This window comes from Doryrhamphus excisus, linkage group LG2 (genome assembly GCF_037039965.1).
Source record: "Doryrhamphus excisus strain RoL-2023G ecotype Guam linkage group LG2, RoL_Dexc_Guam_v1.1, whole genome shotgun sequence".
Classification (NCBI taxonomy): Eukaryota; Metazoa; Chordata; class Actinopteri; order Syngnathiformes; family Syngnathidae; genus Doryrhamphus; species Doryrhamphus excisus.
The window spans coordinates 13,323,185-13,350,855 of record NC_136358.1 but is presented as its reverse complement, the minus strand read 5'-3'; the positions used below and the strand labels follow the sequence as shown (position 1 = coordinate 13,350,855).

General features: G+C 42.1%; 1 protein-coding gene across 2 annotated transcripts; it reads right to left on the bottom strand.

Moving 5' to 3' along the window:
* Positions 1–37: 37 nt before the first annotated feature.
* gas2l3 (growth arrest-specific 2 like 3) lies at positions 38–26,709 on the bottom strand. Of its 2 annotated transcripts, none has more exons than XM_058078097.2 (9): positions 26,594–26,709; positions 12,632–12,687; positions 7,931–8,117; positions 6,682–6,800; positions 6,470–6,611; positions 5,655–5,718; positions 5,428–5,569; positions 4,019–4,123; positions 38–2,054 (listed from the first exon to the last, which is right to left on the bottom strand). In XM_058078097.2, exons 2-9 carry the CDS (start codon positions 12,653–12,655, stop codon positions 753–755), a joined length of 2,085 nt encoding a protein of 694 aa, XP_057934080.2. In that variant the 5' UTR covers positions 12,656–12,687; positions 26,594–26,709; the 3' UTR covers positions 38–752. The 2 variants fall into 2 exon arrangements, with proteins under 2 accessions (XP_057934080.2, XP_057934079.2); XM_058078096.2 differs by lacking the exon at positions 26,594–26,709 and adding an exon at positions 15,224–15,398.
* Positions 26,710–27,671: the final 962 nt, after the last annotated feature.

Here is a 27,671-nt window from a genome sequence, read left to right as displayed (position 1 = left end):
TAAAGTTAATGTGAAATACAAATTAAACACACAGATGGGATTTTAAAATATTTATTCACCCAAAAAAAAAACAACCAAAAACTGGAACAAGAGACACAATCAATATTCAAAGTGTGAAAAACAGATTTTTGTAAAGTGCAAACACAAGAAAAGAAAGCCTCATTTATAATATCTGTAAATATTCTATATTTCTGAACATAAGACAAACTAGACAAATTAGAATTTCAACACACACACACACACACACACAGAAGAAATAGTAACCATATAAAACAGATCTATACTGCTTAGGTTGTGCACTAAACGTGATGACACGGTTAAATCAGTAGTCGTTTCCTCTTGTGCAAGCTTCATTACGGTATTAAAAAACTAATTTTCCCATCATCATTTAATACATTCTAAATGCCATTCACACTGATTTCTGATGAAGGCACATGACAGAGGACTTGTTCGTGATGGCGCCATGATACCATGCTAATAACTGCTTTAAATTGACTTTGGTAACCCGATGAGGTCGGTGTTTGGTACTTGATGTCACTGCTGTATGTGTAAAAATGTAAACATTGTGTGAGTTTTGATAAGCAGGTAGTTAAAGGGACTACTCATTAATGCATCACAAAGACAAAAAAAAAACATACAAAGCCTTGACCCTTTTGGATTAAAAAATAAAAGTGTTAAATATTCCTTAAGATCCACCCCAAAAAACCACAGTAGAGAAGGTCTGATGAGCATTAATGGTGTTGAAAAAGTGCTCAAACAAGTGCTGGATTGGATTTTGCCCCTCCCATCACGTCTTCTGCCGTGTTCATTTCAAAATAAGGGTCCTCACGTTTGCCTCTATACTGAGGGATCTTCCTAATGGTGGAGGGCTCGGCTTTCGTTTTGACATTGGGGGCGGTCTTGTGGGTGGCGACCGCCTGCGTCTGAGTGAGCTCAGATCTGACGTGGTTGGTGGAAGCTGAGGGTTTCTGCAGCACCTTCTGTGTTGTGGCGGAAGCTTTCTGATTGCTGTGGGGGGAGGGGCCTGCGTTGCCCCTGGGGACCCGCCCAGGGACAGTGGGGCCACATGGAAGGGGGGCGGCAGCCTTAATTGTGGCTTGCCCCTTGGCTTTGGCTGCGGTGTCTTTAACGGGCAGGGGGGAGGCAGGTTTTGGCGTAACAGGGGAGGGTGGATTGGCCGGGCGAATTTGAGGAGTTGGTGTCGCCGCCCTGGATGTTGGGGACGCTGCGGCACGTGCCGCTGCTCGCACCCGCCTCGCCGTCTCGAGACGGAGGCGTGAGGCAGGGGATCCAGGACGACGTTGTGCAAGGCGAGAGCGCTGGCCGGCACCCGTCGGGGGTCGGACATCTTTTGGGTTGGGGGCGGTGGTGGGGCGAGGCATAGGTGGAGCGGTGGGGGAGGTGCAGGGACTGGATGGTTTGGGACATTTAGAAGATGGCTCGGGGCAAACTGGACTCCTGGGGTGGGAGGCGGCGGTCCGAGGGGACGGTCTAACCCTCAGTTTGGATGCCGTGGACAGGTCCGGAGTTGAGGATGGTGTCACAGCTCTACGTTGGACCTGCACACCTGAAGTGGGAGGCTGCTTAGAGCCGCCCACAGGCGTAGACGGCAACGAGGAGGAGCCTTTGGTGGTGACAGGCAGGGGCAGCTGGGTGGGCTTCCTGGGGGCGGGAGGTGTCATCTGGAGATTCTTCTTGGCCGCCTTCCTGGGTAAAGTGGGCGTACAGGCAGGAGAGGCAGTGTAGGACCGACACGTCTGACCCGGGACGGTTGGCTTGCAGACCGTGCTGGACGAGGAAGATGATGATGAAGCGGAGGAGGAATCAGATGAGGAGATGAGGTCGTTGACAGCCGCCAGGGGGTCCATGTCAGGAGGTGGCACTGTGGTGCTGTGGTGACCCCCCAAGCCGGGCGGACCTTTCTGGAAGGCCAGAATCTTCTGCTCCAGAGTGGTGAACTGCAGCACACGCAGCGGGTCATACTTGGTGAGGAAACCACGCAGCGTGTCCCAGCCGCCACCGACACGCACCATCACATGTTTGCCATGCAGCATCTGAGGACACAAATGGACAAATTTGATCTGAAATGAAACCGTGAAAGGAGGACACCCTCTTCTTGACTGAAGCCTACTTAGTTAGCACTGCTCTTCATGATGTAATCGACTGTCAGAGGATAACAAGCTTACAGAAGCACAAACAGCTTCCACTTCTTTGTACTGGTACTAACATGGACGTAGGATTTATAGTCACACACGAAAATTTAACTCTATCAGAGCGTTTAGCCATGGGGGGACAACATTAGTAAACAACCAATAAAGACACTAAATAAAAAAGGTTCTAATACTATGACAAGGCGTTAATTGGAAGAAACTGAACAATTACTTGAAATGCATGAGAAAGTGGAAGGGAAAATGTAGCTCCAGAACCAATGTTGTAATAGCGGTACAGAGAAAACTACTTTAAAAAAAGTAAAAGTAAAAAACTGCTTTAATACTGCATTGTAAACAACAGTATGGTATAACACGCATGACTTTCACACCAAAAGTCGAGTTGTGCAACCCACATTTTAAAGCGCATGCAGAGGTAAATAAAGCAGGTAAAGCTGTTGAATCCTGCCATCTTGTGGAGTTAATTAAAAGAACGACAACAGGATAACAGCTGTTAATGCCAATGTTTTCAGCCACTGCTATTTCGAGATCCTGCAGGTTATTTGCGCTACGCTGTTATTTCTAAAATTTGAAAACTCGAATTGAACTCATTCAATACCAAAGACATATTCAACCCTAGCACTCCATACCAAAAAGTGGCCACAAGGTGGCAGAGGTGCGTTTGATGATGGCTCGGGAGCAAGGAGGACGCTAGAGAGCATGGAGGAGTGTAGCGTGCAGGGTTGGCATTGTAGGGAAATTTTAACGCACACTGAACACACACTGTTTTGTATGAAAACTATAAATAAATAAATGGTTATTTTGAGGTAAAACAAGTCTTTTTTTGTTGTTTATTTTGTGGTACAGTCAAAGTGAAAGTCTTTTCACAAAAATATGTTTTTACTTTGTTGGGAACTGATATGCTCCTGAAATGTAACTTACTGCTGATTACTAAAGAATGGAAAAAAGGTAGAAACAAACTTTTTTCCTGATGAAAGACAAGAGTCTAATCTTTCTTTTGGCAGGTTCCATGGTCAAATAGCCATAGAACACACTATTTGGTGTGCCTTGAAAAAGCAGTCAAAATCATGTAAAATGGCTGGTGGTCAAGGGGTTGAATTTTGAAAAATTTGTTCAAAATGGTTTGGAGTGTCTCTATAAGTACATCGCACAACACAGCAGCAATACAACCAATGCTGTGATAGCGGTAAGAAGCAATCTTAGCATGCAGCCATTTTTTTTAAATTGGCCCTTGGCATATTGTAAAAATACAATGAATTCATTATTAATGAGATATATTAGTAGATATTACACTAATTTGTCACCAAAAGGCTGAGACATGGACGTCACATTCAGATTGCATACAACATATATTGACCTACACTGGATTGGTTTCAGCATTTTACCAATATTTCTGTATGCGGTCATCCTGCAATATATGTTTCAGAGCATTTTTGTTACTTTATTTTGGAAATAGGTGTCCGTAAAGATGCCTGAACCTGCAATCCGTAAACATTTGGACTTTTACGTGTAACTATTTGCCTGTTAAGTCGATGAGACATGTGCAACATACACCCTGGCATGGAAAAGAAGCAAAAACCAATTTAAAGTGTTCAGGCACTAATTACTGTCGCCCGGCTTTACACATGAACCCGTGTTGTGTTGCTCAGGAGATGACATTTTCTGTGGCAGAGCAGATGAAAACAAGGATTCCTTGTTTCAGGTAATTATTCACTGGGGGAATATCAAATTCCAGTTGAAACAACGGGATCCTTCTCAATGCAACACACACTGCCCCTTTGAGAGTTTGGATTACGGACGTGAACTAGCCTATGACCACCACTCAGTGTGTGCATGTGTGGGGCTCTCACTCGAATAAAGATGGTCTTGTCCCCAAGTCGGTAGCGACCCTCTGACAGGTATTCAATGGACACTCTGTTGGAGCAGTTGCAAGGCGGCTCGTCCACTCCATGCTCCTGAAAGAAAAGAAAAGTATATATCATGACACTGTCTCCTGCTGGCTTATTTGCACACTAGTTCATCTTAGAGCAGGGGTCGGGAACCTTTTTGGCTAAGAGAGCCATGAAGGCCAGATATTTTAAAATGTGTATCTGTGAGAGCCATATGAATTTTTTTAAACATTGAATGCAATAAAATGTGTGCATTTTTATGTAAGACCAACAGTTTTAGATAATGGGCTCTAATTGTGTAGAACAGACACTACCGCACGCCAATGGGGTGTGGCCAGCACACTTTTGTGAGCAGCGCAGTGTCTAATAATAAATCAAATACTTGTTGCCATTAATACAACTTCTGCTGCTGCATAGTTTTGCACCATACTCCGTAGACGTATTTCATTCTTTTGGCCATCTTTGCCAGAAGGCTTGGTTCTGCAGCTTTAACTAGGTGACTATTTGACTAAAGGAGAAAAGTTTATATTTACATGTTGACATCTCAATGACCAAGGTAGACTACCGCATTACCCAGTAATAATCGAGTTTTGGTGTTTGACCTGGAAAATATCAGGAAAGATGGATATGGTCGGCCGTATTGCAGTAGAAAATAGATGGACGAATTAAAATGCATAAAAAAGTTGTTGATTTTTAATATTATTTTTAACAGTCATTTCTGTGATGTTTACTTTAAAATGTTAGCAAAAATACATTTTTATTGTGGTAAGAAATGCTTGAGAGCCAGATACAGTCATCAAAAGACCCCTACCTGGCTCCCGAGCCATAGTAGGTTCCCTACCTCTGTCTTAGAGCATCTGTCTCCTTTGGGGAGAGGGAGGGGGGAATGTGATACCAATAAAACCAGACAGGATACCCATCTTACACTGCAATAAAATAAGTTGCTTTTATGTTTCTTTGGCTGCAGTACGCCACATATGTGTATCTTAAATGGCACGTGCAGTAAGTAGCCAGTCACAGCTCGCCTGCGGAGGGTCACATGGCTATGGTGTGTCATGCGCCCCGTGGGGCTGCCAGTGAAGCGGCAAAGTGCCGCCATCTTGGTTTGCACACGTGCCACTGATGTGACGCAGCGGCGTGACATCAGAGATGAGGACACGTGGATATGGCAAACGGAACTGATGCTTAAATGTGTCACTCATGTGCATAATGGATGGCGACTAATAGATAATATAGTGAAATATAACATAATAGTGTAATATAATGTAAGATAAGAATTCCAAGCAAAATTACCAATTATTATTAATTATCCATTATGAAGATGAGTTGATTATTTTGGCAATGATTATTTCGGCACCCAGAGAACTCACCCCAGACTGGTAAAGGCCGCCATGTTGGCAGCACACACTGAAGGTCTTAACCGCTGGAGGAGGCTCCTCGGTCAACAGCAAGGTCTCTTCCAGCTCAATCTCCTTCTCCAGCTTCACCAGCACAGGGGGCTCCACGCCGTACCTGTTACGTCCACATATAGCAGCGTTATCATTCGAGCGGAAACGCCATTTCTGTATTCTAATGAAAAAGCTCAAAGATGACATACTTGGAGACGATGCGTCCAATTTCCAACAGACAGAGACAAACCTGCCGCGGCTCCTTATGCAGCACTGAGGAGCAAAACAAACTTTTAGAGGGAATAACGTGAGGCAGCAGCTGTCCTCTCTGCTCCTGTTAGGCAACATATAGCGGTCAGAGCAGGATGACAGAGGTGCGATGTTTGAAAACGTGACATGGAAGTTAATGATTCCCCGAAGGGAGATGCTGGGTGAATCATGCAGAAGGGAACACGGATTCGGACCAGAGAGCAGCAAATATAAAAGATATTTATACCACAGCCCCACTTTACATTTGTAAAGAAAAGCATGCCATTTTCCTTTGGAGAGCAAACACTAATAATGAAGTGATTAAAGTACTCAGGGTTGATGATCTCATAACACCATTAGGAAGACATTGGGGCCTATTTCACCAAAATGTTACGATTTTGACGAGGTTTTAAGCCCTGTGGCTTCCTCTGCCTCTGTCCACCAGAGGCAGGCTGAAATCATTGCAGCACCAAGGCAAATAACCAATGAAATGCTTTTCTGGGATGAAATACATTAAGGGATGAAGTTAACATTGCTGTTGTTTTTCATTTCAAACATTTCAAACTTTTGAGGGTTACTGTGTGATGATTTTAGAGGTTTTTTGTAAGCTAACACTGTGATTCCCACTATAATATTGATTAATGACCTGTGATTTCCATTCAGATGATAAGCTCGTTTGGAGTAATCGCTAACATTTTTGAGCATGAGGTGCTTGGTGGAAAAAGCTAGGACACCCCTGATTTCAGGTTTTAGGATAATTGATGCAGTCACCTACCGAGACCCTCAGACTCAAAGAGGTATGTCTCCTCCACGCCGATGTGCCGACACCAGGCCAGGAAGTTGGCTGTGTTGTCACGAGCAAAGAATGAACCCGGAGAAGCATCGCGTTTACAGGCGACCTTCCTCATGGGAAACAGCTGTCGGGTAAAAGAAACTTGTGTAAATCGACGCACAAGCCTTCAGGTGAGGAGATGGCATCTGACTCACTTTGCTCAGCGCGGAGGGGCAACTCTGGGCGATTTTAGACTGCAGGGCGCCGATAAGCTGGCAGAGCTTCACGCCGTTGTTAAGCTCTTCCATGAAGAACTCGGCTCTCACCTCCTCTTCTGCAAAAGAAATGAAGCAACATTTAAGCCTAAAAGCAAGCATAAATGATACAATTCCCAGAAGCCTTTTATAGTCTTTATACTTTGTCACGGGGGGACAAAAGCAGCCTTCCCATGGTCCTTCATTGTAAATCAGTCCCCTGAGGCCACTGAATTCTCAAGGGGGGACAAAGTCCACAATGCGCGGAACACTAAGTGACAATGATTGCTCCACTAAAAGTTTAGTCCATACAACAGAGGCTTGAAACTGACACCCCCTGCACTCCACCTGCATTTCTGCACCTCAGGGATCACAGTCAAGGCCTTTTTAAAAATAGTTTTAAAAAAATGGCATTTCAGGTCATTCTAGTCACGTTTCCAATAACTCTTGTTGATTGCTCAGTACCACCCCACATTCCTTGTGAGAAACACTGACTGGGTGATACTAAAACAAACAGTAGGGTCAGTTTCAATTTCCTCCCTGCTCCATTATGTACCAAAAAACGGGACAAAAGATGTCAGAATAATGGCAGAGACAGGCGGGATGAGGGATTTTGTTACGCTGCTGGTTCCGAAGACAGCTAAGGGCCACTTGGAAACTGCAGAATCCAAATCCAATTACATGGGAGAAACTGATAGTGGATCTATTGTGGTCAGCTATTTAACGGTTTGGGCCTATTTAATAAGCACAAAAGACGAACTAGGACCTTGGATTTTTTTACCATCCACCAGCTGAGGTCAGTCACAATTACTGCTCTCCAATGACTTTTCGAGCGATGCAGACCTTGGCATCATGATGATACTAAAACAGATACTTTGGAAAAGCAGTGAGTTTGGGAAACAGGAAAACCAACTGTGATTTTGGTATCCATCAGCCAATCACTACATACAAAAAGCATTAAAAGCAATTAATAATTTGTGATTTTATTTTATTTTTTGAAGGGAGAATGGTTTGCAGAGTGTTCTGAACTCCGGTTTCCATGGCAGTAATGTACTGAGCAGCTGCCTGAGCCATAGTGCAGGTCCCCGTGGATGTATAGCTGACGTGTAGTTGAGATCATAACAGCGCCTCTGCTTGTTACAACCAAGTCATGCACTCCATTCCAACTCTCCTGCTTCAAGACATGATTATTATAAAACTAAGACATTACCCAGCATGCCCGTGAGCCATATGGCAAGGTCCTCCTGCATGGGCACCAGGGTGGCTTCATGTCGCACCGCCAGCCACTGGTCGTATTGGAAGACATCAGCGAGTCCCGGGCCGTGCCGTTGTACCAACGGGCTGCGAGGACTCCGTGGGCTCAGCAAGGGGGCGTCAAACTTCTCTCCAAACCATACCTGGAGAGGAAACAGTCAGAAGTTTACTATATTTGGCAGTATTTCTATGTAACAAATACAAAAACAAATATATGACCTAGAAATTGACTGTAATCCTCCGTGTTTATGATACTGTAAAGTTGGTCAACAAAGCAGTTTCAGGCTATAATAATAAGATAATAAGAAGGCTCCAATTACATATTCTCCACAAATACTAGTACTGCTGCTGGAGTCAGGTGACAATGAATGCCAATTGTTCCCTGTCCTAGTGAAGACACGCCGAGTTTTAGTGGGCGTTGAAGGGTTATGACCCCATGTGAAAAGGGGCATTCTACCATTGTTGACATCACAGATCAGGTCGTTTGTTATTCTGGGAACGAAACAAAAAAAAACATACAAAAACAGTGTATCCTAGTAGTAATGCAGTCCCAGTCCCTTCTCCCCCCCCCCAAAAAGTCCACTAAAGTTAGATGAAGCACCATCGCCAAGCTCATGCATCAACTGTTATACAGTTATAAAGCTTGGGTCCCCACCTATTTAAACAACCTGTCTATGTACAAGAATCCCTTCTTTTTCACAGTTAATAGGTCCCATAACCAACAGTGAAAAGTAAATTTCCGCAAAGTAGGATTCCTTCTTCATAAATTGAATATTTTCATAATTATGGCATAGAAAACCCATTTACGATCTTCTTTTCGACCTTTACTTTCATATTACACAATATAGTAGATATAATGAAAAAAACAGCCCATTTAAAACAGAGCAAAATCAATGGTAGACAGGAAGTGACATTGGCTATTCAGAGTTGAGTTTTAGCTTGTGGTGGGCTGCAATAAAAGCTGCTGGTTCAAGACTATTGTGATGCTTCGGTGATTCTCCTTATGTCTCTAGCCAAAGTCACAAGTTAATGCGCAAACAATGGTTAGGTTCGATGCCAGTCCGAGGGGCGTTGACATAAACAGGTTCCACTGTATTGAGGGGGGAAAAAATGAGAAAACCTTGTGGCAAAATGAACACACCCAAACAGAGTCCCAACAGTGATTTGAGCTGCTCTATTTCCTGCTTAGTGGGTGGCATTTTTGGTGACCCGTCCATGCAGGAGAAACGTGCTGCCTCACCTCCTCCTCTGACCCGGTGCCTGGCCGCTTGTCACGCCTAATTGTTTAAGTAAACCTCACAGCTGTTGTAGCCTCAAAGACGACATAGAGGAAAGAGAGCACTTGCACTTGACTGCCTAAATGGGCGTCAAGTGATGTGTTCACAGTGCCCGGAGCAAGCCACTGATCCTGGCTCCTCATAGTCATGTCCTTTCATATCCATCTCACGTCTCCTCCTCCAGTCTTTCATGCACTCCATGCAATACATTCCTTCATTGTTTACAAGCAGCAGGAGGGAAATCTCCAAATCATAAGCAGATGTGCATTAGGATGACTCATCCAGACAGATATTACATAATTTGCAGCTAAATGACCCCCGCCCTTCCCTTCCACATGACTTTAATCTCAGTGTCCATCACATGTTACAACAGCAATATTAGGCCATTTCTTCCACTGTGATGAGTTACTGTGCTCAGAACAAGGCAGAGTTCTGTCCAAACAGGAAACTTTGTGGTAGGAGGGACAGGCACTGTACTATGTAGAAATGTTCATCAGCAGAGTGACGGCACAGCTGCAAATTTGCTCTCTTTCATTAGAGCCCCTTCAATGATGCATTCCAACAAACAGGCAACCATGTTGCACTAGATTGAACTCTGCACTATTGAGGAAGTTTTCTGTCAGGCCCTGAGAAGGACTGATATAATGTATGATAAATATAGTACGATAAATCATTAATTCATTCATTTTCTACCGCTTATCCGCACAAGGGTCGTGGGGTGCTGGAGCCTACCCCAGCTGTTTTCGGGCAAGAGGCGGGGTACACCCTGGACTGGTCGCCAGCCAATCACAGGGCACACATAGACAAACTACCATTCAAACTCACATTCATAATGTGGGAGGAAGCCAGAGTCCCCGGAGAAAACCCGAGAACATGCAAACTCCACACAGAGATGGCTGAGGGTGGAATTGAACTCGGGTCTCCTAACTGTGAGGCCTGCGTGCTAACCACTTGGACGCGATGCAGCCCAGTACGATAAATCATTACAATATAATGGAAAAACATCACCTTGTTTATCCCACATCACTAAATTCAACTAGTATCCTCGAGGATGTTTACCAAACTTAAATTAAACCCCTCAAAATGTTCCCATGCACTCTCATGCGATTCACAATGAAGTAAGTTATTTATACAATTATTAGAGTTTATTCCACTTCAGGCCACTTTGACTCATCTCATGAAGTCATCCTCTAATTTGATTAGGTAAAAACAGTCCCTGAAGGCAACATCTGACCAGAGAGTTTGGATGTCAGCTGGAGTCAACATGAACTCCCAAATGTCATTTTCATCAGAATGAAGCAGATGCACGTGCAGATGACATCAAGACAAAGTGTTAAACAACAACAATAACAACAACAAAAACACTTGAAGCAGGGGTGTCGCCCTCGGTGGAAAATGTTTGGGCACTCTGTTCTAAAGCGAAAACGTGACTTGACATCAAAAGTACCGAATGGACCCAGATGGACAGACGTTATATAACAGAAGTCACGTGACATAATTGCTTCTTGACGTCCTGCTAAATAGAAACTAAGACAGAACAATGTAGCATTAACAACATGTTGTGCAAAAAAAACCCTCTCCTGATTAAGATGTACAGTAAATCCTTAATGCGAATCTGCGTTGAGAGCAGATTAGGGGCATTCTCAGTTGAGCTAATCTTCAATTTTCTCAAACCACCTCTGTTTTGATTGGGCAGAGGAATGCGGGGTGGTAATCCAGCAAATAATGCAACCTAGCCATGGAGATTTAAAACAGCATGTGCTTCTCCATTAGATTTATCCTCATCGAGTTTAGCTGATGCTCTTAACTTGAGCCACTTACACCGAGGGCCTCCAAACCTCTTGGAACCGTAATTCAAAGGTCAAGGGGGAGGATGTGACCAAGCAATATTATTATCAAAGTATGTCAAATAGAGCAGAAATAACATTACTCAGAGTTGCCACAGTCATAGGAATCCAGTGACAATGCTAAGATGTTCTTAGTATCCTTGACATGTGATTCTCGTATGTGGAACGTGTAATGCGGAAAAGTGGAAAGTACAGCTTGATCGAATGGTACAATTTGAACCAATTAACTTGGCTGTTTTTATGGAAATAGCAGGGCGGGAACTAAAGATCCAATAGCAGGAATTAAAATAGACAGACGTGGTCGCATTCATGCTACGATGACTCAGGTGCTTGATGGCGGCCATATTTGTCAACCAATTGTAATAAAATTTCACTCACACGTGCTTGTCCATCCCCAAAAGGTGTGTGCCAAATTATGTGGCAATTTGGCAAAACCCCCCAAAGTTACTGCGGCGCCATCATGTGTTTGTTTGTCAGAAAAATAATAGCACAGGCAACAGGATAGGGGTGCATGTTTTGGAAATGTTTCACCCAATTGTGTTCAGCGGTTCAGGAGCAGAAGAGCTACTACAATCCTGTTTACATGTCTTGATCATGTCTATTCCAATTTCACTCATTTGCATAAATGAATGTTAGTGGCCATAGCCCTGCAAATGACATAACTGTAAATACACGTGCCGCCTGTACTCCAAAAGAACACTTAAACTCGCAGATGTTCAATTTAAATGACACGTTTGTAGACGTGCACATATGCTTGTGCTTCCATGACTGCATACGTTTTCAGCACAAGTGAACACAATGCCCAGAATGTGAGCAAGGTTTATTGAACGCAACTCTGCTGGCCATGTGTGATGCAGCCTTAACCACAGATGCAGAGTCATTACAGTGTAATACGGATCAATATCACCTCAGGGCGGTTCTTAGATAACACTCAGTCGATAAACTGGCTTTGTGATTTGTGTTTTTGATGCAACAAACACACAAAAAGTAGTCATACTCTTAATATAGTTGGAGCTTATATCAGTTTAAGTCATCGCAGTCGCCTGAACTATGCTATTAAGAAATTCATAACAAGGATGCACATTTTGCTTTTAATGCTCCAAAGAGGCTCGTATAGTCCAAAAATACATAACTCAACGCGTTTGTTGTTTTGGATTTTTACATGCTTGGCATTTGTTGCTGGGAGGGGAAAGGGGAAAAAAAGCCACATTCCAGCTACCCCTCCCAAAAATGTGCAAAAGACACTCCTCGGGGTCTGGATAGTGGAACGCCAGACATGCATGATGTGAACAAGATGGCATGCTGTGACACAGGTGGGCTTGCTTCAGTTGCTAAGTGGGAGACACATATCAACGTTTTTTTTTATGTAATCAAAATAACTGGCTGTGTGGTGGTGCCTGGATTTGAACAAGTTGACTCTCACCCTGCGGGGGCGCTAAAAAGGAGCAGACAATGCTGAAAAAAGTACAGTTTTGCCACAGTTTCATGAATGTTAGCCGTTAATAAACTATATGAACTAATTGGTGACCTTACCTGGATGCCAGTCTGGACAGCCATGACTGCGATCACAGATGATTCACTTCTTCATTCTGCGGGGAATAAAAAAAATACGTACTTCAATTGAGGTCCCAGAAGGACAGCTGATGGGGCTTTCTTTGATTGGAAATTACAGAAAATGATTAAGTGAAAAAATTGCACACTTGCTTACTTGTCAGTATACACATGCACGTAAAAAAGACAACTAAATGATAGATGACATTGGCAAGGCTCACCGACGGCGTTAGCCGTCAGTGTGGAGAACCAGGGCAGCCGAGCCAGCTCACCCTGGCAGGGTGGGTGCAGGGAGGAAGATGAGCAAGTGTTGGCCAACGACAGTGCAGTGTAAGTCCTTAAGTACAATGGCAGCGTTTGAAAATACTACCAATACGAGTTTCAAATATGTTTACATATAAAAATATTTAAACTTTTTCCCAAAAAGCATTTCATTGGTTATGGCTGCCGGGGCGCTGTAATGATGTCAGCCTCCCTCTGGGCTCCTTTGGCTCCCTCTTGTGGATAGAGGCAGCATTGCAGCGCCCCTTAGCCATAACCAATGAAATCATTTGATGGGATGAAATGTTTGATGGTACAATTTTAAACTAGTATCGGTACTTGTATATTTCTTAGCTACCTTTTGAGTGTTAAGTTGCTGTGTGATGAGTTTAGTGTTCCTTGTAAGGTGACACCATTAGTCAGACTGAGTTCAAGCTCATGACTTGCTCTTGTCAAAGAAAGAACTACCGTTTCCTCACCGACTCGCCAGTGGCACAGTATTTAAATGATCAGTAGTAGATTTGAAGTAAAGAAGATCTAAAGAAGATGTGTCATGAGATTACAACATATCCATAAATAAGCTTTAGAAAAAAAAGTAGTGGCTTATACACCGGAAATCATTGTCGTTTCCTGCATGTTTATTAAAAAGTGGTTCTCAACTGGTTTGGCTGCAGGACCCACCATCATCGCTCAATGATGACCCAAACTGTGGGAATTATTCAATTCAAACTTCTCATATAATGTATCTTATTTTAAGGGACTGTTTTCAACACTGGTTAGCACGCAGGCCTCACAGGCTAAGAGATCGGAGTTCAATTTCACCCTCGGCCATCTCTGTGTGGAGTTTGCATGTTCTCCCCGTGGGTTTTCTCCGGGTACTCCGGTTTCGTCCCACATTCCAAAAACATGCTAGGTTAATTGGCGACTCCAAATTGTTCATAGGTATGAATGTGAATGTGAATGGTTGTTTGTCTATATGTGCCCTGTGATTGGCTGGTGACCAGTCCAGGGTGTACCCTGCCTCTCGCCCAAAGACAGCTGGGATAGGCTCCAGCACGCCCCACAACCCTCGTGAAGATAAGCGGTAGAAAATGAATGATTTCATGTTTTCAACACAACATCTTCTCTCGTAGAGATCTTCAGCTGTGTGTCGAATGGACGCCTCTACTTGATGATCCCCACTCAAGCTTGACAGTCACCCAGAAACACGGTGTGCACCTCGCAGCTGCGTAGCAAGCGAATAGTGCACCAGAATGTGAGGTACATTCACAGACATTTAATCATTACTTTACCCCCCCCCCCCGACGAAAAGACCCACGACCCATTGAAAACGGCTCCGCCAGCCACCCAACCCACCAGTTGAGAACCACTGTGATTAACAACAGTTACTTGTATAACGTATTCTGTTTGTCAACTTGCTTGTCAACAAGAACTATAAATAAATAATAATACATATAATAATTAATAAAGTTACTCAACTGTCTGGATTTCTATTTGTACAATTTAAACTGAGGAAAATGAATTCAGTATATAAAGGTATCTTTGAGTGAATTGTTGTGGGTAACAAAAAGGTCCACTGTAGTTTAACATTGTATCCTTTCTGGCCTAGATTTACAGTACATCTGCCCTTCTTTTGCAGCAACATCACCTCATATTATCAGACAACTCTGTTTTTGTTGGCTTTTTTTAGTGGCTTGACTACTGGAGTCTTCTGACTGGCTAGTCAAGTTTGTGTCACAGATCACATTAAAATCATCCTATTCTCCCAGGCTGTATAATGTAGAGTTTGAGATAAGCAATAGGATGTAGGTGAGCGCCTTGAGGGGTGGAATAAGGAGTTAAGTGAGAAACAGCCATCACTGTTATTCCTAGTGAATGCACAGTGACTTTTAGTTGAGACTTTCTCAGAAGGAAGTGACGGGGTTTGCCTCGGTGCTCCTCTTTTGCCCTTTCCCACACAGGATGTGAGGGATTACCCCTCAACTCAACGGACTGTCCCTGTGGCTCTGGGGGAGGAAAGCAATCACAGCATGACGATCCTAATAACACTGATAATTTGGTCAACACAGCTGAGGCAATACTCCTCTCCCCCTGCAGCGGCATCCCACAGCAACCCTCCTCTATACAAACAATCAGCTCTTATAACCTGAAACACCAGGCTTGCTCTGAGAAAGTGCAATTTAAAAGGCAACTCCTATGTTGTCATGCAGGAACATCTCGCATCTCATACAGTATCAACGCCAGTCTCCAAGTCATCCTACAACAAGACACTCAAGATGCAATCAGGAAAGGTGACAACACAAGATCACTCACCTCAGTGCAAAAGCTGTAAAGCACCACGTGATAGAAGCACACAGCGACAACTCAGTGTGACAAGCACGTTTTCCTCCACGCTAAGCCTGAGCACTGGCGCTGTCCGCCCAGAGTGGCGACACACGAGTGAGCTGGAGAGGCGGCTTTAGGATGAGGGGTGGGGGGAGTGAGGATGGATGGGAGCAGGAGGAGGCGCAAAAGGAGGGTCCTAACTAATGAAGTGGCTCTGCTTGGCTAAGCCCAGACTAGCCCTTCAAGCCCCCCCCTCAAACAATCCTGTCACGACGGGACTCTCACAAAGCCTCCATTGTTTCCTTTACCCTGCACACACACACACACACACACACACACAGACATCCACTCCTTCCCATCCCAACCAGGAACTCTTTGAGCAGGCTATCATAAGACGGAAGAAAGTTGGAAACAGGAAGTGTTATGTTCCCGGACAGTCACCTGGCTTAGTGGGAAGAGGTGGGACTCTAGCAGTGTGTGTCTGTGACAAAGACAATGAAATAAATAATACAAAATGGTAGAATATATGTTTCAGCTGCCATGATGCCCCAAGTATAACACGTTTACGACCACAACACAGTCCCTAAATCGACAGCATGGTACAGTATAAGTAATTCAAATAAACAAAAAAACCCCAACATACTTTATGACAATAAATTAAATACAATAAAAATGGCCATAAATGGCCCCTGTTCCAGACTTTGGACACCGCTATCCTAGGTTAGTAAAGTTCAAATAAAAGAATGAACAGTTAGATTGAGAGGCTTTGAAAGGGACTATTCAAACATTGTCTGCAAATGTCACCAAGTCAAAGAGTGAAAGAACAGTGACATTTATGATTTCAGAAGGAAGGAACAATTCAGAATGGTTCTGCTTCTTTTCACTAAGCAGGCATTCGCTGAGAGTCCCTGAACACAACATGGATTCCCAGCTGTGTGCAGCTGGATCCACAAGAGAGAGAGTGACTTTCTACAGAGCCTGAAAGCACCCACTCACGGTCAGATGTCATCAAGAAGGGCAAGGGAGCAAAAACCAGAAAAGTGGGGGCAGCCGAGACAAAACGTGTGTTGTGGTCATGGTGAACTTGGGAGTCGCCCATTGGAAAAGGGCAGGGCTCAACATTCAACTCAACACGACCACGCAAATTCTACAATGGTTGCTTGGAGAGACAAAAATGCACACAAGCATGTAAGCAAACATTTTTGGCCCCCTGAAATTAGAACACTTACCTAATATCCATATAATGTTATTATGTTCATCAGTGCATAAGAGCGGCATTTTTTCAGCGGAATGAGCTTTTCTTGTATTTCTGAATCCAGGGATTAACTGAGTAAATGACGCACAGAAACCTGGGATACAAAGATCGGATTTTGGTTGAGTAACCTGCACTTCTTGTAATGGCTTTGTTTCAGGTTTAATCCCTTGAGCAAAAAAAGAAGATATTTGAGTCCAGGCTGAAACAAATCACACATTTTAAGCAATCAGATGTTATTTGCAGGGGGGCGGGTAGTAATTGGTGAAAATATTCAAAAATAATTGTAATGATTGGAAAAGTGTTCTGAAAATACTTAATGGGTCAGGGGTACGTTAATTTTCCCTTTTTTGATGACGTTTTGCTCATGCCTGCATTTACGTATTTCCGCATTTACGTATGACGGTCCCCTGGACATTTCCAAATTCCCTTATTTAAATCTTTAACATGGAAAATGTAGCCACCAGCATGCCTTTCAATGCTATTGTGGCGCACTTGAGTCACCAAAATAGACAAATGCAATCTGTGGCTTGTAAAAAAAAAGAGGAAAAAAAACATGACACATCAACACATGCATCGCACCAAGTAACCTACCTACTGCACCATGTGGGCATACAAACAAATATCCACATGCAATATCCATGCCAAAAAAACACACCCATATATTCCACCGCAAGGCATGCTGGGTAGCTTTTGCCAGATTGCAAAATTCTCTTGATATCCACTATTTTAAGATAAAATAGGATTTTATTATTTTGGACTACCCAGCATGCCTTGCGGTCATTTGGAAAGTTACGTTTCATGTTTAGTGCTTCGTTGTTGATTTATGTAAGACGCAAAAGCAAAACTCATGACTCCGATTCCATCTGTTCATCAATCATCTTACCTTATCATTCATTAGTGGCGAGTACCTATACATGTTAGGGGTGCACAATAAATATTGGACCGATAAGGAATGATCACATCATATCAATAAAAAAAATAGCTCCATTGATCATTTAAAGAAATGTTCCAATGAGGCAAGACTATCCATACATTGTGAGAAAATCAAGCGCTCCTTTTTTCCTACATATGACGTGCTGTAAAGACGTGTTGTAAACTAACATGCCACCAAATCATGTGATTTTCATGTATTGCGTAATGTATAGATTTTGTAGCTATTAATGATCATTGTAGTTGATTTGAGGTCTCACTAAAGAGAGCTTACTATTTAGTCCTTGGAGCCAGAAATAAATAGGGATGTTGTTATTGTGTGGGGTGGGGGGGGGGACATCTGTCTGAACGCTCCCCACACAGGTCACCTCCCCTCTATAGTCGCAGCCAGTAATCAGTTAAGAGGATCAACGCTATTCCAGACAGCGGAACGCATCCACCTCCACGACGCTCCGTCATCACAACACACACAAGGCACGTGGCGTGCAGCCTGTGGCGCCCGTGCAAAAGAAAAAAAAATTGCAACCCACATTATGTAATGAGTTAAAAGTAGAACGTTCCGGATGCATGTCCTTTTGATTTTATACCACTTTGCACCAGGAATGCCGGAGGACTTGAAACATGAGTAACAAATAACTCAGAGTTGGCCACGTGCAAATTTTAAGGGCCTTCAAGCATTTTGATGTATTTTTTGGGGGGGAGCTCCCAGGAAATGTCATATTCTATCATTTAGGTCCAGGGAACTTAACACAAAGTTAATATTAAAGATGGTGAGCGCTCTGAACATTAACAGCATTCCCAAAAAGGCATGTTGCACGAACGGTTCAGCTGCAAGCACACTCTGACCTTTGCCTGTGCCATACGGTATAATTGTAAATGCATCCTAATTTGCACTCACACAAACTAACGGCACTGTTAACTCTCACATTCGCCTTTGCACCGCACTGTACATTTAATCATGTCAATTCTACCTCATACTCTTGCATCTACCTGGTATTGCACCGTTTCTTTGATTGTACATACTATGCCCTCCTTTCCCTGTATATACTGTACTGTACACCTTTTACATTTTTATACTGTTTAATTGCACTGTGGAGGAAAAAAAGTAATGTTGTTGCTCTGTATGTCCTTGATAAAAGGTGAATTGACAATAAAGGTCGGTAGATACTTTATTCATCCCCATGGGGAAATTTGCATGAATGAGAGGTCCTGTGTGAGTGGGGGCACACCATAACCTGGCCCCTCTACAACCCTAGAGAAGACTCTTGAATCTACCTATATATGATATGTACACATTAAAATAAATTAGAGGCATACAGTATAGACATCACGTCTTGTCAAAGCATCTTCCTGCTGGAAAAGGTTGACTGACTAATGATGCAAAATGACTAAAAGACTAATGATTTCCAATTCAAATCATTGGAAAGAAATCCACCAAAATGCAGAAGCGCTAATGGGGTCTACTGTTGAGTATTAAAAAGGCCTCAGCTTGATAACTTGATCAAACGATGAGGACGGGTAGCTTTTGTAAAAGTCCCCGCTGTGTGTGGTGGCTGGTAGCCAGCACAAGAGCCAATTGAACCTTCTGCGCCCTTCCCCTGTGGTCCAAAAGGGTTCTGCTGAGCCCGGCTTTCCCCTGGAGAATACCAACTCCTCCTCTATTAAAGTCCTTCCTGCTGAGCCCTTTGTGTCTGGACTTAATTATCCTGTCGGAGGAGTGTTTCATTTACAGCCGGGCTTCCCCTCTCTCAATACAGATGGGGCCCGGTTCCTTTAAAAAGGAGGAGAATGAAACAGCAAATAATGTAGAGGTAAATATGGGCCGAGAAAGACATTCACATAGCATAATGGCGTCTCCCAGGTAATAGACTACCTCTCTTTGAAAGAAGGATTAGACATTCCTTGGACTGCATCCTCTTGTCCTTGATGGAGTGTTCTTTCCTTATAGGTGAAACTCTGAAGTTAAAGCCCATCTTAAAGGCTCCAAGGCGTGGAAGCCACCTGCCAATCCCATTTTGATTTGTTGATGCTAATCCACGGTCTACAACACGCCAGCTTTGGGCTTTTTAAGATCCTCGTTGCTGACTCAGGATCAGTAACCCTTCTTCTGCTTGCTATGGGAATGGCAGCCATGCGACCGCTTCCACGGCTATCAGCAATCTTTCAGCGAAATCTTTGATTTTTAACAGTCGAACAAATGTTTTTAGGTTTTTGGTTTGACCAGATATGTACATTTTACTTTTTTTTTTTTTACATTCTTAGCCACAAAAAATATAAACATGTAGTCAAGACATGCAATGTGATTAGCAGTGGCACTGTTAGAGTATAAAACATTGCGGCGCTGCAACTAACAATTCTTTTCATAGTTGATTAATCTAAAAGCTTGCTGTTTCGATTAATCAAATAATCGGTTAGGTTCTAGACCAGGGGTGTCCAATCCGAGGGCCGCTTAGAGCAAATCAAAGAATGCAGGTGGCCACTTTCATATTTTTTATTTTGGAGGCAAAAAAAACCTTTAAAAAAAAACAAAGAAAAATATTTTTCTTGATAGTTATTCGTATTAACATTTCAGTTCACTGTCTTTACATTTTGCTCTATTTTTTCTATTTATGATGATTTTTTTGGTTAAATTTTATTTCTACAATGTACCATGGGTGGCAACATATCAGAAAAGAGGCACAAATGTCCATCACCGTTTTTGAAAACCAAAGCTGATGTGTGCGAGTATCGCCTAAATTAGTCTAGAACACAAAGACAATAGGTCCACTTTAAGGGATGATGAAGAAAATACTCACATATGAGAGGCTGAAATCAGAGCATATTGACATCTTTAAGTTCAAAAATTATCAAATGCCAAAATAGATTAATTGTATAAACTCAATTAATCATTGAGTCACTTAAATTGCAGGTCTACAATGTTATAATGTCAGCGGGATGACAATAATCAGTCTGCAAACAGCACTGTGTGCCGTACTTGGAACTTTAAAGAGGCCAAAGCGGCAATGCAACTCTTCTTCTCCCTTGGCAGAAAAATGCCACTGCCCCCTATAGACCAACCCCCGAATTGCAGCTCAGAACCATACACAATAAAGTACTTCCGGTGTGACAATATCATCTGAAAACTGAACTGACACAAAAATTCCTTAAAAGTGACTTGTTTGGTTGGTTTTGACTATAAAAATGTTTAAACACGTGACAGAACCTGCCCTATCACAGCCTATGGTTTTAATGAAGTCATTACTCAACCAAGCCAAGAGCTTCCCCACGATGGCTCTCGTCGTGACTTTCCTTTTCACGTTGCCGTGATTGTTTATTCTACTTTCCCTCCCTATAGGTGATGTCATCAGGCAGTTGCTGGACTCAGTCAGCAGAGGATAACAGATGGAGAAGAGGTGCGACGTCCTTTAAACTGAAGCGGGTCCCGCTTGGCGAGGTGCCCAGTGCAAGCCGTTAGTGATGACCTTCTTCCAAAAACACACAAAAGGCCGACTAATGGAGATTACATCATGGCTTCGGTGGTAGTGCAGACGCTCTGTAAATCAGTTTGAATTACCTGACCTCAGAAAACAATATCAAGGGTCCTGATGGGTTGGTACAGTAGGGGTCATTAGTGTCACTCAAGATCGTTACTGGACTCCACATTGTACCCTTTCTGCAGCCAAAAACATCTCAAGCTTGAAAATGTAAGTGTCAAGGGTACAAAAGCAGCACTGTGAGGGTGTCACTGTACTTAAATATATTCTATACGGTGCAAACACACTTGCTGTGTAGATAAGCCTCTGTGGCCCAGATTGCCCCTTCCCGTCCTCGGTAAAGGTCAAGCTAAGGAGCCATAAATGGTCAAGGGGTGATGCTAAGCCTAATTAGCCACCTTTGTTTGTCACATAATAATCCCAGTGTGGTGGGGAAAAGGGTGGGATTTTAAAACTAGGGCATCTTTGACCTTAATCAGTCTGACTGAAAAACAAAGTTGGCAAACAGAATGGCGTTTTGAGGCGAAACGGTCACTAATCAAAACTTTGAATGAAGTGATGAGGGATGGGTAAATTAATAAACTTACTATAGCACGGAATTTATTTTTGATTAAGAATCCCTTGCTGCATCACGGTTTGAACATCACGCCCTTACTCTATCGTGTTTTTTCCCAAATTCATTAATAAATGATCGCTGTTTTTAGGTTCAATATTGCCTGTTATTAGTATAAATATACATATTTAAGCAAATTGTCCATATGCATGGCCTAAATCAAGTATTTTCAAACATAAACCTTAGCCACAGACAGCAGCAGTAGTGTTGTATTCTACACTCGTCTTTAGTTGTCAGTAACATTACATTGATGAGCCACTGCAGGAAATACACACAGTCAATGATAGATATTTTATTATCTCCAAAAGAAATTCACGTTTTTTTGTTAGGGTTTTTCTGTGTTATCTTATTCATGTCTAAAATGGCTTATTGTCTGTTATTATGTCTAGTATAATGAGTAATACAACTATAATGGTTATGGTTATTTGATGTCTACAGGGCTCTAATAATTATAAAAACTATAATTATAAAAACTCTATTTAGAAGGCCAGATAAACAGATTTTCTATGCTCTAACAACTGTATGAAAACGGTCAATTTATTAATATTGAATCTTACTTCGCAAAACTTCACTGATCGCGGTCGGGTCTAGAGCCAACATATTAAACAATAAACAAGGGGCGACTGTACTGTATTGAAGCATGAGAAGCATAATAATTACTACAACCAGCAGGGGCACTCTTGAGTCAGTCACAATTAGTTTGCATGATGAAGAAGAAGAACATCTGCTATAATGGTTTATTGTTCATCCACCAAAACAGGCTGAGAGCCATTTAATTACAGGACATAATTTAGCAATTAAAAAATTGCTGATGAATCAACCCAGACCACAAAGCAACAAACTAAAAACAGAGTTATTGTGAACATTTTAAAACAATTTCTGGCATTATTCTGGGAAACAATCATGGAGTCTCCAGACTGTCTGCGATGGCATCATGTAGACTTATACACAAGGATGCACATGACTATTAGATAACCAGCCCAGGGATGGCCAAGTACAGCATGACCATTTCATGAAAACACAGAGGAAAATATACAGAATAACAACCCTCTACACACACAATAAATGAGGGGTAATCTGCGATTTCATTACCATCTCTATTGTGTCCACACACGCAGGAATCAAGCCCATATGTGCCACGTACACTCGTGCGGTTTGACTCATTAAGCTTTCTTTGTCTCGTGTGTATGTGTGTGTGTATTGCTGTCTCAAGACTGGGGCTGACCCAAAATCAACGGCCTGATGCCAAATATCAAGCAGATGGTGATAATAAAAAGTCTGAATGATGAGGGCTGCGTTTGTGCTCTCGGTGTATTTAATGATGCAGTAGCAGATGTACAGTTCATACCATGAAAATATTAATCATTTCAGTTATTTACATGCGATACATTGATGCCATAGCGGTGAGTCGGGTTTTGCGACTCCCATTGGTAGCAGAATGTGATTTATTTATGTTTGCATAACATGTGCTTTAAAGTGCCTTATTTTTTAACATGCTAGAGATACACAAGAAGGGTGGCAAGACAACCCGTTCAATAATCAGAGCGGTGTGAGCTGGAAGTGCAGATACAAAATATACATCATTAGCCTTGATTTTAGACATACAGTGCATCCGGAAAGTATTCACAGCGCTTCACTTTTTCTACATTTTGTCATGTTACAGCCTCATTCCAAACTGAATTAAATTAATCTCTTACCTCAAAATTCTACACAAAATACTTCATTATGACAATGTGAAAAAAAGTTTTTTTTGACATGTTTTGAATTTATTAAAAATAGAAAACAAAAAAATCACATTTACATAAGTATTCACAGCCTTTGCCATGAAGCTCAAAATTGAGCTCAGGTGCATCTTTTTTCCACTGATCATCCTTGAGATCTTTCTACAGCTTAATTGGAGTCCACCTGCAGTAAATTCAGTTGATTGGACATGATTTGGAAATATAATAACTGTCTATATAAGGTCCCACAGTTGACTGTGCATGTCAGAGCACAAACACCAAGCATGAAGTCAAAAGAACTGTCTGTAGACCTGCGAGACAGGATTGTCTTGAGGCACAAATCTGGGGAAGGATACAGAAAAATTTCTGTTGCTTTGAAGGTCCAGGACCAGGACCAGGACCACCAGGACTAGAGCTGGCCGGCCTTCTAAACTGAGCGATCGGGGAAGAGGGGCCTTAGTCAGGGAGGTGACCAAGGCCCCGATGGTCACTCTGTCAGAGCTCCAGCGTTCCTCTGTGGAGAGAGGAGAGCCTTCCAGAAGGACAACCATCTCTGCAGCAATCCACCAATCAGGCCTGTATGGTAGAGTGGCCAGACGAAAGCCATCAGACCAGAGAATTTTGTTTCTCATGGTCTGAGAGTCATTCAGGTGCTTTTTGGCAAATTCCAGACGGGCTGCCATGTTCCTTTTACTAAGGAGTGGCTTTCGTCTGGCCACTCTACCATACAGGCCTGATTGGTAGATTGCTGCAGAGATGGTTGTCCTTCTGGAAGGCTCTCCTCTCTCCACAGAGGAACGCTGGAGCTCTGAGAGAGTGACCATCGGGGTATTGGTCACCTCCCTGACTAAGGCCCTTCTTCCCCGATCGCTCAGTTTAGAAGGCCGGCCAGCTCTAGGAAGAGTCCTGGTGGTTCCAAACGTCTTCCATTTACGAATAATGGAGGCCACTGTGCTCATTGGGACCTTCAAAGCAGCAGAAATTTTTCTGTATCCTTCCCCAGATTTGTGCCTCAAGACAATCCTGTCTCGCAGGTCTACAGACAGTTCTTTTGACTTCATGCTTGGTGTTTGTGCTCTGACATGCACAGTCAACTGTGGGACCTTATATAGACAGTTATTATATTTCCAAATCATGTCCAATCAACTGAATTTACTGCAGATAGACTCCAATTAAGCTGTAGAAAGATCTCAAGGATGATCAGTGGAAAAAAGATGCACCTGAGCTCAATTTTGAGCTTCATGGCAAAGGCTGTGAATACTTATGTAAATGTGATTTTTTTGTTTTCTATTTTTAATAAATTCAAAACATGTCAAAAAAACCTTTTTTCACATTGTCATAATGGAGTATTTTGTGTAGAATTTTGAGGTAAGAGATTAATTTAATTCAGTTTGGAATGAGGCTGTAACATGACAAAATGTAGAAAAAGTGAAGCGCTGTGAATACTTTCCGGATGCATTGTATGTTTCCTGAGTGTCACTCTCCTTGCAGGAAGGAAGCAACTGCATGATGAAGCCTTTACTTCATCCCTTTTCCGTCAAGAGGAAGCCATGTCAATGCATATACACTTTATGAGGTACACAACAACAAAAACAAAAGAAAAAGCTGCTTTTGCCCCCCCTTATATAGCTTAATAAAGACTTAACGTTCTGTACATACATTACAATGCACTACTTATCTGCAACCAGCAGAGGCGCTGTTGAGTCAGGTGCAACTTGCACAATTTTTTGTAAACCTTTTTCTAAGCCTTGAAATCAAGTTGCCTCCATGTAAGCCTCCAAGTTGCCTCACATTTAAATAAATACAATCAGACCTTCCTTAGCAGTGGAAGTCAAAACTGAAAATGTTTTATGGTGTTTGATTGCATGACCTTGAGCAGGTGTACCAAATAGTGAAATCAAAAAAGCCAAATTTAGCAGCGGCATCTATTACTAATACTTAGTCTCTCTCATCCCTAACGTTCACATGATCTTATCGGCCAACCTCCCAGGATAGATAGACGACTACTGATCCTCTTAACTATTTAGTCCCACCTGCCAATCAAGGATAAAACGAGCGTATACATTGTTACATGGTCTTATATTGTTGTATTTATATACTGAATAATATATATGCCACCATTAAAATTAGAAAAGCACTAAGAGAGTGCAAACCTCCGCCTAGCCCCATAGTTCCCCTCATATTGTGATTTACAACATAAATATTTGTCCTACATTTATTTTATTTCTTGACCGTGAAAACATGTCGGGAGGTTTGGAATGACATCAAGAATGCTAACAATGCTTAACATTAATGTTAGCATGCCAACACCGAACATAGTAGCGCTTAGTGCTTGTATACATGATAACGGTGTCTGCTTAAATTCATATTCATCAAAATAAAGAAAATGCTAGAATGTTCATGTTAACATGCTAACATGAGCATACGTTTGTCGATCTATCAAAATGGCTAAAAAAACACCTGATAGTGCTCAGTGTTCAAATGTTCATATAAGTGTCTATCTACACAGGAAAACGGCTAAAAATGTTACAATGCTAATATTACCATGATAGCAATGCTAATATTAGCATGCTAACACCTAGCATGATAGTAGTGAGTGTTTTATATATATTTATGTATTTGTCTACCTATAAAATGGAAACAAATGCTAGTATGCTGCCATTAGTGTGCTTGCAATGCTAACACCGACCATGCAATGTACTGGGACGGCTAAATGTCCCAAACAAGTGCTTTGACCATATTTTGTGAAGTTATATGCACAAATGCCGGAAATTGTTAATCTGCGATGTTAAAGAATCCTTTTTAAAAAATGCTGGATCCATATGGTGATTTGGATCCCCCACCCAAAAAAATTTAATGAGTTGTTCCATGTCCCATTTCCAGCAATTCCTGAAAATAAAAAAAGAATGTACATGGTGCCTCCAATGGGGCCTTCCTGAAGCAATGGAGAGAAACAGGGTGGATGGAGAAGACAGTTGTCATTTATTGTTTGAGTATGTACCAGTACTGCAGTTAAAATTAGCCCTGTAATAATAAGTGGTTTAAAAATAAGTTTGTTGATTATGTTTGCCTAAAATAGTTGTCCTGCGTTTTACTCAACAAATTCCAAAATCAGTCAATGAACTTCCAATATGTCAAGTAAAAAGTATCCGTTTGGGTAATACTGGCGTTGCAGTTACTGTACTTGACATGGAATGAATACCAACATCCAAAGTATCGCCTAACAACTCCATAATGAAACACATCCTCGCTAGCATCCACAAGACATTCCTACTATCGATTGCTTGTAGTTCAGCTAAACAAACTTTACGAAAACTTTCCCAAATAGCTCCGAAGTCATGTACAACAGAAGAGGTTTGGACTTACCACTTGCAACAGTCTTCAATGAAATCATGTGAGTTTGTATCAATTCGGGGCTTTTTCTCCTTGTGGAAAACTTGAGCTGGGAAACTAGTCATTTCTTGTGTGTGATCTGCTGCTGTCCTGCTAGTGAGCGGCGCTGTTCGAACCAGCCAACCACAGCGCAGCAGCCCCTGTAGGGGGCGGAGTCTGTCTCATCTGTCTTTAAAACCATTCATTCATGGGTTTAGTGACGTAAAGCATTGACAAACACTTTCGAATTTGTTACATTGCAACATTGCTATTTTGTATCAATTTATGTGGATGATATCTTATAAAACATGAACAATTATGATCATAACTTCCTTCACACCAGTCTAAATACAAGGGTTCACTAGTAAAGGTATTGCCTATGCAAAGAAAAGAGTTTGGTGGTGTATTGTCTAAAATGACGGCCCACTTTACGACAAACAATAAGGAAAGTGAATACTCTCCGGGTAGGATTGTGTGGCGTCTCAGCCACACCCTTCCCATTCACTTTAATAATACATACTTTATCAAACAGACAGCTGCTAAGTGGGCTCTCTCGGAAATTTGATATATTATTCTGTTATCAAGAATGTAAACTTAGACTTGTATCTGTGTATTGTTGGTATATTTTGTTAGAACTTTGTTTTTAAAAACAAGAAAGGGGATACTTTACAATAACAAACTAACTTGGTCAATATCTATAATTGAATTCATCCGGGCGATAGGTTGTAATATCATAATAGAGTATTTGCATGGTGGGAGGCAATGGTAAAAACGACAAAACGTGTATATAAACCACACAATGAACGAAACCGTATTCAATGACATACTGTCAAGTCACAAGAACGCAACATTGAACTGTAGCGCTATCTAGTGGTGAAAACATGTGACTACATAACAAAGGGACTGACATTTTCATTTAATTTGAATAAGAACGTCGTGATCTAATATCTTAGATTAAGGGATGAACAATGGGAAGACATACTAGTGGAGGTTCGGAAGTGTTTCGGTGGCATTTTTAACAATATAATGATATGTTGTGTGATACTCTGAAAGCCCTGCAGAAAAGCATCAA

What these genes read in the sequence shown, in the direction of transcription:
- gas2l3 (XM_058078097.2), bottom strand. Translation starts at nt 12,655, where the DNA reads ATGGCTGTCCAGACTGGCATCCAG. An exon ending in GCCCCTCCGCGCTGAGCAAA is followed by an intron (nt 6,612 to 6,681) that starts GTGAGTCAGATG and finishes TTTACCCGACAG; the next exon opens with CTGTTTCCCATGAGGAAGGT. An exon ending in ATTGGACGCATCGTCTCCAA is followed by an intron (nt 5,570 to 5,654) that starts GTATGTCATCTT and finishes TGGACGTAACAG; the next exon opens with GTACGGCGTGGAGCCCCCTG.